The 17,149-nt window shown below is 47.4% G+C and overlaps 1 protein-coding gene across 2 annotated transcripts in view; it reads left to right on the top strand.

The window, feature by feature from the left end:
• The first annotated feature begins 4,514 nt into the window (after positions 1-4,514).
• SPRED2 (sprouty related EVH1 domain containing 2) overlaps positions 4,515-17,149 on the top strand; it is a 110,967-nt gene continuing 98,332 nt past the window's right edge. The window contains exons 1-2 of one of the 2 annotated variants that reach the window (XM_057309403.1): positions 4,515-4,604; positions 5,062-5,184. In XM_057309403.1, coding sequence (XP_057165386.1) covers positions 5,159-5,184 — 26 coding nt within the window. In that variant the 5' untranslated portion in view covers positions 4,515-4,604; positions 5,062-5,158. Of the gene's footprint in view, positions 5,185-17,149 lie in introns of both variants that reach the window. The other variant, XM_026484455.4, reaches the window with a different exon arrangement.

Genomic DNA, 17,149 nt, shown 5'->3' with positions numbered 1-17,149 from the left:
CCCGACCTAACCCCTAGAGGGCAGGACCCCGGGTTCATTCACCTCTGTATCCCCATTGCCTCACAGAGTACCCACACTTTGCGTGCAGATTGGAGGAATGGGCATACAATTTGAAAAATAATGAGCCTATTTATTGCCTTTCACACACCAGAAACTTTGGCAAAGAACTGGTAATTTTTACTTTGAGAAAATAAGTTGAAACCTGTTTAAGAGAAGGGGGAAAACCCTCTGCATACTTTCATTTTTAAAATGACCACATACTTGTGAAATATTTGTTGCAAGGAATAAGTTTTTATCCTTCCTCCGCTTTGGACACAGCTGAGTCTTCTAAGAGTTCTAGAACCAGAGAATGGTTAAACTGACTCGTTGCACTAGCCTTTCTCTCGAACCTCAAAGGTCCCCAGGGCTCTTACAGTGGGGGTGTCAGCGGCCTCAGAGGGGAGAGGGAACCAGCTCTTCCGAATGAAACAGCACTTCTAAAGAGGCAGCGGCCTATGTAGGAGAGGGAGCAGCCAGCAGCCACAGTCGAAGGACCCTTTGAATAATCCGCTCTGAAATTGACTTGAGGCTGGTAGAGGTGCAAACTGAAACTCCAGAGGCTAACCCTAAGCGGTTACATTTTCTCGACCAGAAGGTTTCCCAACCCTGTCGCTCATTCCTGCTTTCTCCCCCACCCCAACGCGCGCGCACACACACACATTTTGGTGGACCGCTGCACTTGACATTGAGCCTGTCTCCTACCTGAAGTGGGGCACCTCAGAAAGCAGCGAGGTTGGCGTTTCATTCATAATATATGACCTCAAGGGAGGAGGGAGGCAGGGCCAAGAGCCTTTCATCTCCGCTACTTAAAATCCCAGCAGCGCAGCAGAAAGGGAAAATGAGCTGGGAGTGAGCTGCATCGGGGCATGAAGTATGGCACGATAACGGTACGAGCGAGAGCGTCAGCGGCGCGCCCGCCGGCTATTTATACCATGTAGATTATGCAATCTGGCTCCAGCCATTCATGCCCCGACTGGGACGCCCCGCGCCGGGGGCGGGGGGCGGGGGGGGGCATCATTCCAGGGCGCCGGGTCAGTTTCTAAGTTTGCATCATCCCCTTTATTACGAGAGCTTGGGTTTCCATTCCTGCCGGCCGGTCTTGGGAGAGACAGCTGGGCTACTAACTCGCTTGACACACACTGGCACACACGACCGCTTACTTAAACATAATAAAGGCACCGGGACGCCGAGGCGCTGCCGAGCGGCGCGCAGGGCTGGGCTCCGGGCAGACCGGAAGGAACTGATAAACCGAGCGCTAATGATACCCGCTCCCTCCCCCGTCGGAAGTGTCCTCCGAGCGCCGGTCATTGAGAAATACCGTAGGGGCAGAATGGGGGTGAGGTGAGGACAGGCCTGCGCGCAACTGCGCGCGCCTTGCGGGGAGGAGAGAGAGGGCGCCGCGGCAGTGGGGGATTCTGTCGGCCTGGCCGGGCCGGGTCGCACGAACCTTAGGGCACAGCTTAGTCCTCCCCAAATCACCCCCGCTTGGCGCGCGCCCCTGTGGAAGCTATGGGGAGTGATTTATCAGACCCCACTCCCAACCGCACCTCGGGAAGATCTACACTCGCGGCCCCTACCGGACCCAAATGAGGTGAGAGGACGCAGAGAAGGGGCGAAGGACACGAAAGAGAGCCAATTGCCGAGAAAGATAAAATGTCCGCTTCTCCCCGCGCCCGTGCGGGGCGGTAGGGAGCGGGGGCCGCGGCCGGCCTCCGAGTGAAACCAGACCTGCGGATCTACTGAGCATGCCCATTCCATGGCCGCCGAGGGTCGCTCCGGTTCCGCGCTCCGGGCTTTCCAGGCGGCCGGCGGAAGGACCCGGGTGGGGGTGCTTCCCCCGCCCGGGACTCCGGCTCGACGAGTAGGCGGGGGTCCTGCTGGGGGCTCCGCTGGAGGTGCGTGAAGTTGTGAGAAGATCGACTCTACTTTTCAAGCTGTACGATCTCACTCCGAGTCGACACCCTTGAATCGATCCTGTTCAGAGCTGCCCGCCCCGTTTTACTGATTGTGGGGGAGAGACACGGATGTGGGTATTTAGCTCTTTCAGTAAGGCCATTAAATTAAAGCCTTAAATCCGTGAAAGCCGCTATTTTGCTAACAATTCAGTAGACTTTGATAACACCCTGATATTCAGATCAATAAACATATCCGAGTTATTCGCCCAATATCGCCATTTATTCTGTGGAGCTGCAGGAGTCGCAGTAATTGATGGGGAAGACCAAGTAGTGACCTGCTAAGAACATTTCCATTAAAAAGCCCCTTTTGGGTGATGAACGAGGCAGAAGAGAACTGGAAGGGTTTCTTGAAAGGAACATGAAGGAACGTGCGTGAAGGAGGGTGGCATTTAGTAATACAATTGGCTAGAGAGGGAAAGGGTTGCCATTCATCTATTTGCAGCGTGCTGCTTAACACAGTACGTTCTGTAGCCATTTATTCTTCCCAGCAACCCTATGTTGTGGGTATTATCCTGACACTACAGGTGTTGTACCAAAGGCTCAGAGAACATAAGGACCTGCTGGAATTTGACATCAGGACATCCAACGGGGGAGCTGGCGACTCCTGGACTTCAGAATGTTTTCCTTTGCTCCTCTGGCTGCCTGGTCTGCCATCTGGACCAGTCATTCACTGCTATTAGCAGGGAGCTGGATGAATGAGTGGTGATGACACCGATTGCCTACCTGCAGAAACTAATAATCATCTCATCTGCCACCTTGCCATTTGGGCACTCTGAAACTGGAGGGTGGAGCCATAGAGATGCCCATTGGGTGGATAATTTTGACATGGACAAATATCTGTTCCTAGAAGTTCAGGAATGACTTAGTGGGATCTCTTTCAGCACCTCCAGGAGAAAACCAATGACCAAAGGTGAGAGCTGGATAGATGACTTAGTCTTATGGGGATTTAGAAAACAATGAGATGCTCCTTTGTTCATTGCTTTCTCATAGACTCTCAATGGCCTCAAAACCTGAGAAAGACAAGATTGTCCTTGTTATCCCTGTTTTATAAAGAAACTGAAGAATTGTTAAAAGTCTCACTCAAGGTCTCAAGGCCGCTAGGAAAAAAATAAACCCAGGTGTTCCTCCCTTACCTAGTTCCCTTTTCAGCACTGCACACCAGCACTCAGCATCAAAGGTGGGTGAACCCCAATCCATGTCCACAAAGATCATGGTTGAAATAGGCATGAAGCCTAGAGTAAACCACTAGTTTCTCGATTCAAGGTGATACTGTTACTATCTTTGGAACACTTGTGGCTCTCCAAATGCGTACATATACCCTTTAGGTATACTACCTTTGAGGCATATATTTAATCTCTTAATTTGTTCAATGGCTGCTATTTGGTTAAAATCTCAGCATGTACTCTTGGCACATTCAGTAGGGTGGAAAAGTGTACTGTGCTTGGAGAGCAGGAAGGCGCAGGGACTGTACCTCTTGTTCTCTAGCAAGACCCCCTGAAGGAAATACTGAACAGCTATGTAATTTGTGGGAGCCACTGCAAAGGAAAAGTGTGGAGCCACTTGTTTCAACACTATAAAGAATCTCAGAACTGCAACAGCAGAACATCAAACCAAGTAAAGATCCCTGTGCAACTGCACAGGTTATATGCCAAGGAAGCCAGTCTTATCCATCGCCCAGACAGTGCTGCTTTGGAGAGCACGGGCCCACTCAGCCCCGTTGTCCTGGGGCCAAGACAAGAAAAATCATTTAAAGACAAAGGGTAGGAGGAGGAGGGATCCAGAAGCTCTCTGTCTCCTCATCTGTGCCAAAGCCCACTGGGCTGGTAACCTCTGGCCCAATAACTATGGCCTTTAAGGGCCTGGGACAAGGCCCATCCTACCAACATGCGAGAGGTTTACTAAATAATTTGGGCTCACCTTTTAACCGTGAGAAGTCCATCATTTCTACTGAAATGCAAACGTTTCTGGGCTGTGTTGGTTGGTTGTTTTTTTTTTTTTTAATGTACAAATAATGATTCCTCAAAAATGCCCACTCCGCTACCAAGACAAAAAAAGATCACAAGATTCAGGAGAAATTGAAAAGCCTCTGCCATTCAGAACCTTGGCAATAGCATCTGTGTAGTCGCCACCCTCCCGCTCCACTGCGGAAGGTAGTTGGGTCCTCTGAGCCCAAGCACCTCTCTGGGCCTCCCCTTAACTCCGCGTCTCCGCCCCCGCCCCCCACCATTTTTAATCCAGGGGTTTGGATGGAGGGAGGGAACCAAACTGGAGCCAGATGTGTGCGAGTCCCCGGCTCCCGCCTCCTCCCTCCTCCCCTCCTCCCCTCCTCTCGGGCTTCTTAAAACCCGGAGCGCAAGCGAAAAAGGATCCGGAGCCAGCCAGACGCCTCGCAAACAACTCCACTCCGCGGCTCCTCCGGGAGTGGAAGCCGGGAGGGAGGGGGAAAGGAAGCCGGGCATGCTCAGTAGGCGGGACAAAGTTTTTTTTTTTTTTCTCCTTTTTTTTTTTTTTTCTTTCGGTCGCAAGTAGGAAGCTTTTTGCACTCCACCACCTCTGGCCGCTGGGAAGACGTCATCGCTTCCGCCCTACTTCCTCCTCCTGTTGGCGGCGGTGAGAATCCAATATGGAGTAAATCGGTGGAGTCGAGAGATGGGGCTCGGACGGGGCGCCCTGCACCGCCTCCCAGGCGCACCTCCCCCGGCCGCCGACCGCTCCCCGGAACCGTGATTGGCCCGGCCCCCGGGGGCGACCCCGGACCGAGCCCCCACCCGCGGCTGGCCCTACTCTCCTCCTCCTCTCAGCAGTCCCCGCCGCTCCACGGCGCGCTTGTTTTTCTCCTCCTCTCCCCCACCGCCGTCCCCTGCCCAAATCTCTCCCCCTCTGGTCGCTGCCGAGCCCCCGGAGCCCTTCCTGCCGAGCCCCGGGCTCTGCGGTGTTCACTCCTCCCGCAGCTTGCCTTTGCACCCCTTCCCCAAACCTCACCCCGCGCTCCTATCGCCCTGCTTCCCCTTCTGCCTTCTGCGGCGCCCCTTCATCTCTCGCCGCTCCCCCTCCCCAACCAAATCAGGCGATCTCCGGAGATGTGAAGAAGGGGGGTGAGCGGACAGGAAGATGAAGGGAGCAAAGCTGCCCGCCGCGGGACAGGCGTCTAGGTGAACAGGAAAATGACCGAAGAAACACACCCGGACGAGTAAGTTTGGCCGCGGGGTGGGACGAGGGTGCCCCGCGGGGGCAACGTGGGGGACGGGACTGAGGACGCAGGCGGAGACGCTGCTTGGGTGAACTTGGCGTGGGGTGCAGCTACTAGCCGGCCTGTGGGCTTTGGGATGCGAGATTTCCCCCCTTGTTGGTTGAAGTGAGGAGGGGGCAAAGACTGCTGAGGGCCGGCGGGGGCGCGACTTGAGTCGGCGGGCTGGTGGCCGCGGCGGGGGCCAAGGGCGCGCGGGTGACCTCGGGGCGGTCCCCGCTCCCTCTCCTGGGACTCACAAACACCCCCTCCCCCCCGAAATCTTCTGCGGCCGGAGCGATAGACCTGATACCCCCGCTCCGGCTTCCTGGGGTCGGTGGGTTTTCACATAGTGACTTTGTGACTCCTGCCCCGCCGCTCGCCCCCCGATCCCTTAGGGAGCCCACTGGGGCCCAGGCTCCGCCATTTCGTTTTCTTGAATCGCTCTCATTTGCATACCACATTTTCATTCATAAAAAACACGATGGAGCGAGGGGAGGACTGGGCGCGGGCTGCGCGGGGGTCTGCGTGAGCCCGGATCCCTAGGCAGGTCGCTGTGCGGGAGCCGCCGGAGGGGTCCCGCGGCGCGTGTGAGCGTGTGTGCACGCGCTTTTGGGCTTGGGATAGGCGCCCCGCGGGATCGGGGCCTCTCGGGGGCGGATCCGAGTCGTGTGCTGCGGGGGCGGGCGGGAGCGTGCGGGGCAATGTGCTGCGGGCCGGTGTGTGTGTGCGTGTGTGTGTGTATGTATCTGTGTGCGCGTGTGTGTGCGCGCGTGCACAGGCATGCGTGCCTGGCCCGCGGGCCCGAGGGGAACAATGCTCGGGGCGCTCCGCTGGAGGGGCTCCCGGGCTGACCCGCCGCCCTCCGCGGGATGCGTGCTGTTTTCCAGCCCCGGGCCAAGGTGAGGCTCCCTGCCGCCTCGCGGTCGCGGAATTGGGTTTGGCTTTCTCCCACCCCCGCCCGAGGCGTTTCCAATCCCGGGAGAAGGGGAGGCAGGGCTCCTGGGCCCGGCGCCTGAGGTCGTCGGCTTCGGGTCCGAGTGGTCACCGCACGGCGTCTGCCTCCGCTGCTCAGTGGCTGCGCCCGCCACCAGCCACTTTTTTTTTTTTTTTTTTTGTGAATAAGACGCTCTCCTTTATTGTCACATGATATCCCTCCCCTCCTCCCCTGCACATTCATAAATCCGGAGCCTGCCTCGGCTCCTTTCATTCAGAGCTGCCATTAGCTAAGGTAGCAGTGGCGCTGGCTTGGGCTCAATGAGCCCGTCGGTAGCCGCGGGGATGCACCCTGGGGGAGGCCCAGAGAGCGTATCTGCGGGGTGGTGGGGGCTGCAGGTATCTGCTCAAGAGGCCCAGGGTCTTTTGCCCCTGCGAGCATTGATAGCCAGTGCAGAGAGGGGAAGTGACTCAGGGCTGGGTGACGGGGAGGGCTTTTCTTGGAGCAGGTGACAGAATGCTACTCTTAAGAATCTACTTCACTTTTTTTTTTTTTTAATGCCCCTTTATCCTTTGGCGTCTGCTGTTGCCAGGCTGGACGGGAGAGGGTGTTGAGAGGGTTGGTGTTTGGGAAAGGGAATTTCCTTCCTGTGGTCCCCGGGGATCTTTGACTGCAGTAACCCCTGGTCTGCCAGACACCCGCAGCTGGAGAGCATCCCGCCTGGTGTGCATGTCGCTGCCATCCCACCACCTGTGCTGGTCTTTTTAAACATTTTGCTTTGCCTTCATAGACTGAAACGGTAAAATGGGGGGAAAAAAGTTGCTCTTGTGGGGAAGAAATATGCTGCTGGGCCTTGCCCCCATTCGGACTTGACTGATAGACAAGTGTTTTTATAGGTCCTCCTTTGTCCTTGCACACACAAATAGCAGTAGTAGTGGGGAGGGATGGTTGCCTTGCTCTGGATTTAGGGATTCTTGTTGAAGATAGGTTCCACTTGCCCTGCCTTGGATTCCTTGGCTTCATCTCTTGGGAATACTGGCCCGGCCTCTCCCTTTCACCGAAGCATGTCAGCTTTGCATCCTACCCCATCTGATAGCGAAAGCAAAAGGATTTGGGGTGGGATCACCAGCAAGAAATGACTAGGTCTATGTCATGCTTTCAGAGCAGTTCAGCATGGAACTGGCCACCCCCACTGCTGTCAGAAGCCCCGTTGAGACAATAGGTATTTGAGGACAGGTTCTGGTTTCAGTTAGAGAATCAGAAAACTGTGGCGCCTTAGCCCAGTGCAGAAATGGCCTTCCCGGGATTACTTTTAATGTAATGACCTTGGCATGAGACATGAAATGCAAGCCCGTAAGAACTTGGGCTGCATGGGCTGTAAACTGCCATTTGTGGACACTGTCCATTATATTGTTCAAGTTCTTATGTAATGACCTATCTGAAAAATTCCTTTTAAATGTTAGTGCCTGGAAGAAGGTTTCTCTCTAGGTTGCAGAGCTTGCTGTGATTGCCTTTTTGTTGTTGGGGTTTTTTTTTTTTTTTGCAACCGCTGTCTGGAAGCTCAGAGCTAAAAGTATTGCTTGATTACAGTAGTCATAGTTGGCCTAGGCGTTTGCTAGATTTATTTAGCCCTCCTCTAGTATGAATTTTGATCTTTTATTTTCTTTTCTAATGGCTTTATGTTCGAGGTCCTACAGATACCTTTTGGAAGTAGACAGGGTGTGTTACAAATAAAGTGATTTGGTGACCTCAAATTAGGAGACCTATGGGAGAAATAGTTATGCCTTAGGTAAAATAGATTTTCTTTAGAGTCCATATATATTTAAGGTTTTTATTAAATGGTTCAGATATATAATAAATGTGTTTAGCATCAGAGTACAGTAAGTCATAATCTTGTAACTGGCAAAATTGTGCCTAATTAAAAAAAATAGTAAATGTTTTGTCTTCTCATGCTCTTTTCCATATCTATTTAAAACTTCTCTAATAAATATATGATAGTTTAGGAAAGCTTGTCTGCTTTTTTTGCTGGCTGCCCTAAAAAAGCTTCCATATAGATAATACTCTGACCCTTCTCCTCTGATCCCACTCCAACTACAAATGCGTGTTAAGATTTACAACTCTACAGATTTTTTAAATAATTTAATAGTAAAAAGCATCAACAAGCTATTGAAAATGATCTTTTGTACAAAAGAGTGGAAAAATTTTTTTGATTGTATGCATTTTTTCTGTATCTTTAAAGCATTTGATTATGGTCATGAATGATTTGGAAATTTGTTGACAAAATGAGGAAACCCTTCTCAAGTGAGCTTAATGCAGGAGACGTAGGCCTTCCATTTAGCTATTCTGTTCCTCTCATAAACTCTTCTCTGCAACACGTATCTTGCTGAGAATGGACTTGTAGCTTTGTCCTTAGTCATGTTTCTCCTAATGTTGAAAGATTGTCCATTACAAAAAAACTTAAATATTTTTGCTGAACCATTTCAAAGACATTAGACATCAGAATGTCTTATATCTAAATACTTGAGCTTACTTTCCAAAAGATGAGGTTGCTCTTCCAGGAAACCACAATACCATCATCACACTTTACAAAATTAAGAATCATTCCCTGTTTTCTTTAACATTTAGCCCAATTGACTGAAAAATGTCTTTTACAACTGTCATTTCAGCCAGGTGCCAATTAAAGATCCTGAGTTAAATGCATTTAACTTATACTTAAGACTCAAGGCTCAGCCATTTGCTCACTTTCTGATCTAAGGCAACTTACCTTTCACTTCGGTTTTATCTGAGTGAATAAAATGGGAGTGAATGTTAACCAATTTCATGGAGTTGCTGTGAAAATTAAATGAGCTATCCTATATAAAAGTTACTGTGAGCACCAAGCATAAATCAGGTGTCTGGTGTTGGCTCTTTGCAGGGCACTGGGATAGGTTTCTTATAGGCTCAGCTTCTTAATTTTCAAATAATCCTATGAAGAAGGAGTTACCCCCATTAATTTTACTGTTTTTTAAAGATTTTATTTACTTATTTATTTATTTATTTAGAGAGAGCGGGAGCACGCTGGCACAGGCAAGAGCAGTGGGGAGGGGCTGAGGGAGAGAATCTGAAGCAGGCTCCTCACTGAGTGCAGAGCCCAGTGCCATGCGGGGCTGTATCCCACCGCCCTGAAGTCACGACCCTGAGATCACGACCTGAGTTGAAATCAAGAGTCAGAGGCTTAACCGACTGAGCCACCCAGGTGCCCCAGAGTTACTCCATTTAACTGATGAAGAAGCTTAAATAAAGATGCTTGCCTAAGATAGCAAACATTTTTAAATAGCACTTTACTCATTTAGTCTTCTCAACAGTCCTCTGAGATAGATAGGGTATTATTACCTCCATTTATAGATGGGGAAGCTGAGGCCCAGAGAAGCTGAGTAACTTGTCCAAGGTCGTATCATTAGTAAATGAAGGAGCTAGGATTTGACTCAGTCTGGCGCAGGAGGGACTGTTTTCAACCACTGTGAGGTACCCTCTCAAAAGAGGACAGGCAGGCCAGCCTTAGTCATTCTGACTTCCGAGCTCACACTGTTTGTCAGTCATGCTGTCCTTAATTCTGAATTGATGATAGTCTGTCATTGCCGTGATTTTTTCCACTTCCTTTATCTTCCCTGAAATTGCTATGAGGCACATACTGAATTAAAGTGAATTTAAATAAACTTGAGCTTGAGAATTCTATGATACACCTTAACATAATAGGAGTGTGAATTCAGAGTTGGTTATTGGAGGTTAGCTGTACGTTCGTTGAAATAACAGTTTTTGGAAATTAGACCTGGTACAACAAATATTGATCCAGTTTCTTTGCATTAGCTTTAAAAAAGGGATGTTTCTACTCCACATGAATAGAATCCTTAAATGCATGGAGTTGGCTATGCAGAATTGGAATCTTGGTCCATTCTGGAAAGCAAGACAAAACAAAACACTTGGAAAGACCTTAACAAAATTGTAAGCAAGGACGTTGTCATTGTATAAAGTTAAGCACCTTACTGCAAGGCCGTACATCTTTCTAGGCGGTGGGCTTGCACTTCTCTCCATCTGCTAGGCTTGTTTCCATGAGGATTTAGCAAGTGCTCCCTCCTTTCTAGCTATGGCTCATCCCATCTGCTTTCCACTTCCTTTAACCAAATAAAATATATAAAAGTGCATCAGTACAAATATCAAAACTACTCTGCCTCGACAGTCTGCTTACTCACGCTCTTTATTCTGGAATTTTCTCTCTTCCTTCCCTGCAACAAGTGAATTTCTGCTCATTCCCCCTCCCACCAGTTCTGCGGCCATTCCTTTTATGAGGTCCTAGTCTTTCCTCCCCTCTGCTCTTCACGTCAAAACTGAGAACTGTTTATAGCATTTTTTCCCCCCATGCTGTATGGTATTTCTCATCGTTTAGAGTTGGGCTTATACCCAGCTAGATTCTTAACCAGAATATGAGCTTTTTGGATTTAGGATTACCTCTAATGCTTAATTTTCTAGTTGTTGGCCCAATACCATTGGGCACATTATGGATGCTTAATAAATGTCTGTTGAGTTAAAAAGTGGATTTAATTATTTTAAAGCGCTCTGTCCCTACCAACAAATGCAATAATTACAGTCGTTACATTTGGTTAACTTACAGTGTGTATAAGCCCCCTCTGAGAAACTCTGCATTCATGTGAAGCCCTTGGCACATTTTGTGGAACTTGGGTGCAGAACTATCTGGTAGTGATGATCTGTGATTGACAACTCCAAACCATTTTGATTCCAATCACTGTTGTGGGAGTTGGGAAGTGGAAGATCTTGAGTGCAATAAGCCAGGGCCTGTGTTTCTGCCTGTGCAGGAGAATCTCCGCGGAAATCATATTAACAATTTGCAGTAGCCACGGGGTTCTGATGGAGTCTCAACACTCGAAGTTGGAGACAGCGTGCTGATGAACACCAGTATTGGCATAGTTCCTGTATTACCGGGCTGAACACAAATACACGATCTGACAGCGAAACCCTCAGAAACTGAACAAGATGATAATAGAGGCAGAGCAGGAAGTTTTGGTGTGTGGGGTTTTTTTTTGTTTTTGTTTTTTTTGGCTTGTTTTCTCAAGCAAATTGGGCTGGTTTTCTTTCTTTGTTTTGAGACCCAGTCATATTGATAAACTCTTGTAAATGCTTCTTTTTCATCGATATGTAAGGCTAGGACATTGATGATTTTTTAAGGCATTTTCTAGGGCTTATCGTCGCTGGAGTAGAAGGAATATTTTGCACTGACGCACACAGTGCCCTGTGGAACAAAAAGCATTTTTTGTGTGCTCGCCGTGGGTGGGCATGAAGCCTTGTTAACTGCAGCTCAATATGTGTCTTATGTCATGGGAAGGAAGGCAGGCCAGGATCTTAGTAAAATACTTGGTAGTAACTGGCACAGGAGTTCACTAAATTAAGTAACAACTGTTTTATAACTAATCTCTCTGGTGAGCTTTGTTGGCGTTATGTTCACACGTGGCGTCCTGCACGCAAGATAGCAAATTGCACGCGTGTTATTCATGCTACTCTCAAAGGGTAGTTTAATATTTATTTAAAAACAAAATACCTGCTTTTGCGCTCCCTCAGAGCACAGAGGTGAAGAAATGGATTTTGACTTCATCCTAGCATTTAGAGCTGGCGATGGCAGGGATTAGAACTAGGGCAGCTTCTGAAATGTATGGCTTTGGCTCCTCTGTGTACCGATATAATGATTTTTAGAATCTGGTTGTTTTCATTCTTAGATATATTCCCTGTGGTCCATTCGTAAGTGCTTAAACTTAATTACCAGGTTAAGTTTTTAATTGTCTTTCCTAGTTCATCTGGTAAGGACATCTTTGTCTCTCTGTTTTCATTACTTACTTCTGTTATTTTTCTCCTTGCATTGCTTTGGCTCTGGCTTCCAGTATTGATTTTTCAGATAATCACTACTTATTTTGTATTTGCATCCCACCCTGAGAATGCACAAAGAAGGTTAGCCCTATCTGCCCTTCTAGGTTTTGGGAATAATAGCTTGTTACGCCTTATACTTGCAGTCTTGCAGAGTGCTGAGCCCATAGTAGGCTTTCTGCAAACGTTCTTTGATTGGTTAAAGCAAATATTTGTTAATTGAAAAATAATTTTACCTTATATCAAAATATGAACTATTAGTCTTACTGTACCTACATCCAAAAAGACTTTGGGGCTGCCTTTTCAAAATGTCCAGGAGGGGCAGGCTGCTGTGATGGTAGCAGAGGAAATGTGGGTTTTGGGGTCATACCGTGCTTCTGTGCTCTACTCACTAAGGGCCCCTGGCAGGTGTTTTAAGCCAGGAGTCCTGGGTTAATGTAAATGAAGCTCACTCTGCTATCTAATTCATCATAGGCTGTTAAAAAGTGGAAATGAAATCATGAAGGTAAAGCATTGCAGCACAGAGCCTGATAAATTGGAAATTCAGTGGGACTTACCCACCTCCAGTGTCTCATATCATGTGGCAAGGTATGATTTATTTTCAGAATTGACAAGGTGGAGGATATCCATTCGTAATATTTTACCTTCACAGCAACCTTTTGAGGCAAGGAACAATATTCTCACGTTATGCCTGTGAGAGCTGAAGTGACTTGCTCAAGGGGGTTTCTAGGAGGAGAATTAGAGCCTAGAAGTCATGTTCTGCTTTTTATTTGGCTTTCTGGTGCTGTGCTGGTAGGACTGAGAGTAGCACTTTAGTTTTGGTGCTGTAGTATCAGTAATGCCCTGCTGACTGTTGGCCCTTTTACTCAGTAATCCTAGTTGGCTGTCTTTTTGAGAGTTCATGTTTTTTTTTTTTTTTTAAGATTTTATTTATTTATTTGACAGAGAGAGACACAGCCAGTGAGAGAGGGAACACAAGCAAGGGGAGTGGGAGAGGAAGAAGCAGGCTCCCAGCGGAAGAGCCTGACGTAGGGCTCGATCCCATAACGCCGGGATCACGCCCTGAGCCGAAGGCAGACGCTTAACGACTGAGCCACCCAGGCGCCCCGAGAGTTCATGTCTCATGGAAGCTGGCCTCCTCTCTTACCGGCAGTGTACTTACCGATAGTAGTAGCATCCTTGGCTTTCTTGCCATTCCTGTCTGTGGTCCAGAAATCCTATCACCAATGTCATTCAGATTGTTTCTAAGAGTCAATAGGCTTGGTATGGGTTGGGTTGGTGGGGGAGGGCTGGCTGAAGTTTCCCTTAGGAGTGAGTTGGCTTATGACTTGTTTTGTCTCTTGCATGCTGTGTTGGTGTTTATGTTTTATATTTTCAGCCAAGAAATAAAGTGAATGTTAGATCAGGAGTTTAATTTAATCATCAGCATCCCAGTAATTTTACTCATTTTTACAGATCTTTTAAAGTTGCAAAGTGTGAATATAGTCTTAATATGGTAGTTAAATCTTTCTTCTTCACCTAATAGGTTAAATTGAATCTGTGATTTTTCTCAGACTCAAAATTCCAGAACAGGTCTGCTCTGCCAGGGTAGTATGTATTGGCTCAGTGTTACTTCTGGGCCTGAAGGCCTAATGGTTGCCTTTTCATTAATCTGTGTATAAACAGGTTTCAGATCCGGAGTCTGCTGTTTTTAAACTAGCTTTAAGGCCCTTTCCATCCATTCTTAGACGTCTTATTTATACTAAGGAGAATCAGGGGGGTACTAGATTACAGGTGTCCATTCAGAGCATAATAGACTTTGAATCTAAAGAACTTGACTTGAGAAGACACTTGGACCCTAGGGATGCCTGGGTGGCTCAGTCGTTTAAGCATCTGCCTTTGGCTCAGATCATATTCTCAGGGTCCTGAGATCGAGCCCCACCTTGGGCTCCACGCTCAGCAGGAAGTCTGCTTGTCCCTCTCCCTCTGCCTCTATTCCTACTTGTGATCTCTATCTCTCTTTTCTCTCTCTCAAATAAATAAATAAAATCTTAAAAAAAAAAAGCAGATACTTGGACTCTAATGCAAAGCCATGTATTAATTATTTTATTGGGTAAAATAAATACCCAGGGTGGTGAGGCTTGAGGAAAGAGAGCGACTAGCTGTTGAGTGCCAGTCACTTACTGTGTCTAATGCACCAGACACCGAATCTGCCAGACAGTACCAGCGCTGTGACTCAGAGAGAGTCTCTGGCCTTAGGGAGCTTGGGTTCTAGGGTGCTAGCCACTTGCATATGCCTTAGGGGTATGAGGACAGCATCATCCTGATGATTGACTCTCAGAGTTGTTTTTTCTTTCTTCTTGTTTCTGTAGGGTTCCTCCTAGGGCTGCAGGCATTGGAATTCCCAAATTTAGGGTCAGGGGAGCTCTTCATCTGGAGCATTCTGCCCTTCCCAGAATCCCCTAACAAGCTCTTCAAGTTATTTTGGGGGTGTGTGTGTGTTGAGTGTACACTCCCTTGTGCACTCACACATGGATGGAATATGTCAGACAGGCAAGGAGAAGATTCAGAGAGGTTAAGTATCTTGTCTGAGGTCACAGAGCAGTGTTTGTTATTTTTAGTCCAGGTCCTTTAATTTCAGATCCCATGTTTATAGAATATTAACGTGTCATAACTTTGTAGAGCTTTAGTTTTCTTATATAAGAAAACTGTGTTGTGCCTACAGCTTGATTTATATTACTGTTGAGCAAATGAAATTAGAACTCACTTCGAATCCTGAAAATACCTCAAAACTATGAGGTGACATTTCTTTCTGCATTCCTTTTCAGCTCTGTGAAGTAGGAAAGCAGTGCCCACAGAGGTGGCCTTTTCTGTACTGATACAAAGAGCAACTTTAGGGCGCCTGGGTGGCTCAGTCAGTTGGGCGTCTGCCTTAGGCTTGACTCGAGATCCCGGGGTCCTGGGCTCCAGGCCCTCCCACCCCCTCCCAGTCAGGCTCCCTGCTCAGTGGGGAGTCTGCTTCTCCCTCCCCCTCTCCCTGCTCCTATCTCTCTCTTGCTCACTCTTTTTCTCTCAGATAAATAAATAAAATCTTTAAAAGAGAAAAAGAGCAACTTTACAGATACCTCTTTGGGAAAAAGAACTAGCCACCGTATCCTTGAAAGTCTGAATGAGCGGGATGGATAACATTGCACACTATTCTGGACCTGTGTTTTAGCCTAGCTATTTTGAGAGGAGGATCAGAACTTGAACTTGAACTTGTATTGGGAGTCTTGCAAAGTGAGGATTCTGATTTAGTAAGGCCTCCGATTCTGCATTTTTAAAAAAGATTTATTTATTTGAGGGGGGGAGAGAGAGAGAGAGAGACAACACAAGTGGGAAGGGCAGAGGGAGAGGAAGAAAGAATCTCAAGTGGAATCCACACAGAGCACGGAGCCCAACTCGGGGCTCAGTCCCAGGACCCTGAGATCATGACCTGAGCTGAAACCAAGAGTCGGACACTTAACCCACTGTACCACCCAGGTGCCCTTTAGATTCTGCATTTTTAATAAACTCTCAGGTGCTGCTGATCGATGGATGACTATTTATGAGTAGCAAGGACCTCTCTATGGTTGTGATGGTAGTAAGCTCACAGCTGTCAGGTTTTTGTCTTCTAAGTCAGCTTCACATACTTGGCATTTGGAATCTGTTGAAGAAGCTCATCGGATGAGAACGTGGTGCTTATACATGGAGAGTTATCAAGCAGCCCCTTCTCCATCCCTGGCAGGGTTTCCAGCATTGAGATACAGCTTGACTTTAGATGGGAATGTGCTGGAAGAATTTTTTCTTATGGCTTAAAGTTCTTGGTGAATGCCAGGAAGCCCAAGAAATCCATCATTTAAAAAGAAACACAAAGTCCCAGAACTTTGTCAAGTCTACAGTCAGCTGGCATTCTGCACCTTCCAGACAAATCAGTCTTGTATAGAAAGCCTGCCGCCCTGGGAGGCAGGCGCACACAGCCCTAGAAGAAATCACAGGAAGTAATTAAACAGAGAAGGTCAGAGAAAGAGGAAGTGGTTGTGTTGTTTCTGATGCGAATAGCATTGTTGTTCCTGGGGATCCAGATGATGGTGTTTAAGTCTTCTGGAATGTGACTGCTTGGGGATTTGATTGTATTTAAATTGCAGCCCTTTCAGTTTATTCTTTTAGACAGCAATCTAGTTAGGAAATGAATTGCTTTTAGGTCTTATCAGGAATACCCACGTGCCTAAGCAGAAGTTTTAAGCAGGGAGTTGCTTATAGCTTGGCAAATTGCACCTAAATGAAATGAATGTCAAGACTATTAGAGGTTAATTTTAGGTGTCTGGAGTTCTCCTTAATTCTCCTGATTAAACACTTTAACATAATAGTTTCCTTAATTGGAATAATGATGGCATATTAGCATGCATATTAAACCATTTACCCAAATTTGAATAGGGTTAAAATGCAAATTATCCATCACTTGTCAGTGCTTACTCTTTAGAGATGATTCCTGGTGAGAGATGGAGAGAAGACTGGAATATGAATCTGGATGGGGCTTTCCACTTGAGGCAGCATTGCTAGGAAAACCAAGAATAGACCAGAGGACTGAAGTAAGTGAGAGACCCTTTGTTCCCCCAAAACAGTGGTACTAAAAATACCCCAACGCTTATGATAGTAAAACTGCAACATGGGGGCGGATGTGGTGGGAAATCTGAAATGAGCTGATGACCCTCTGGTTGTGTCTTCACTAGCCCGTCATGTTTTTCTTTGACAGGAAGGTGATGAGAGACTAAAGACCCCCCTCTTCCCTAGCATTTAGATACACCATCTGAAGTCTCCCAACTGAGTGTCTGAGAACCCACAAACACTCCCAAGTGTCTGTGAACCAAATACATAATGTCACCCATTCGTATCTGTTACTCTCTTTCAATGTACAGCTGCATTTATAGAATAATAAACCGTGATCTCAATAAAATACTACACAATTCACAGTGGATGTTTGTTGTATATTTTTCTTAACTCACAGTTACTAAATAAAACTAATCTCTAGGGAGGGGAACTGGTATCCGAATTTTCTCCCTTTGAGTCTTTACACTTAGAAAA

Source organism: Ursus arctos, unplaced genomic scaffold (genome assembly GCF_023065955.2).
Source record: "Ursus arctos isolate Adak ecotype North America unplaced genomic scaffold, UrsArc2.0 scaffold_8, whole genome shotgun sequence".
NCBI classification, from domain to species: Eukaryota; Metazoa; Chordata; class Mammalia; order Carnivora; family Ursidae; genus Ursus; species Ursus arctos.
This window is presented reverse-complemented; position numbering and strand designations above follow the sequence as displayed.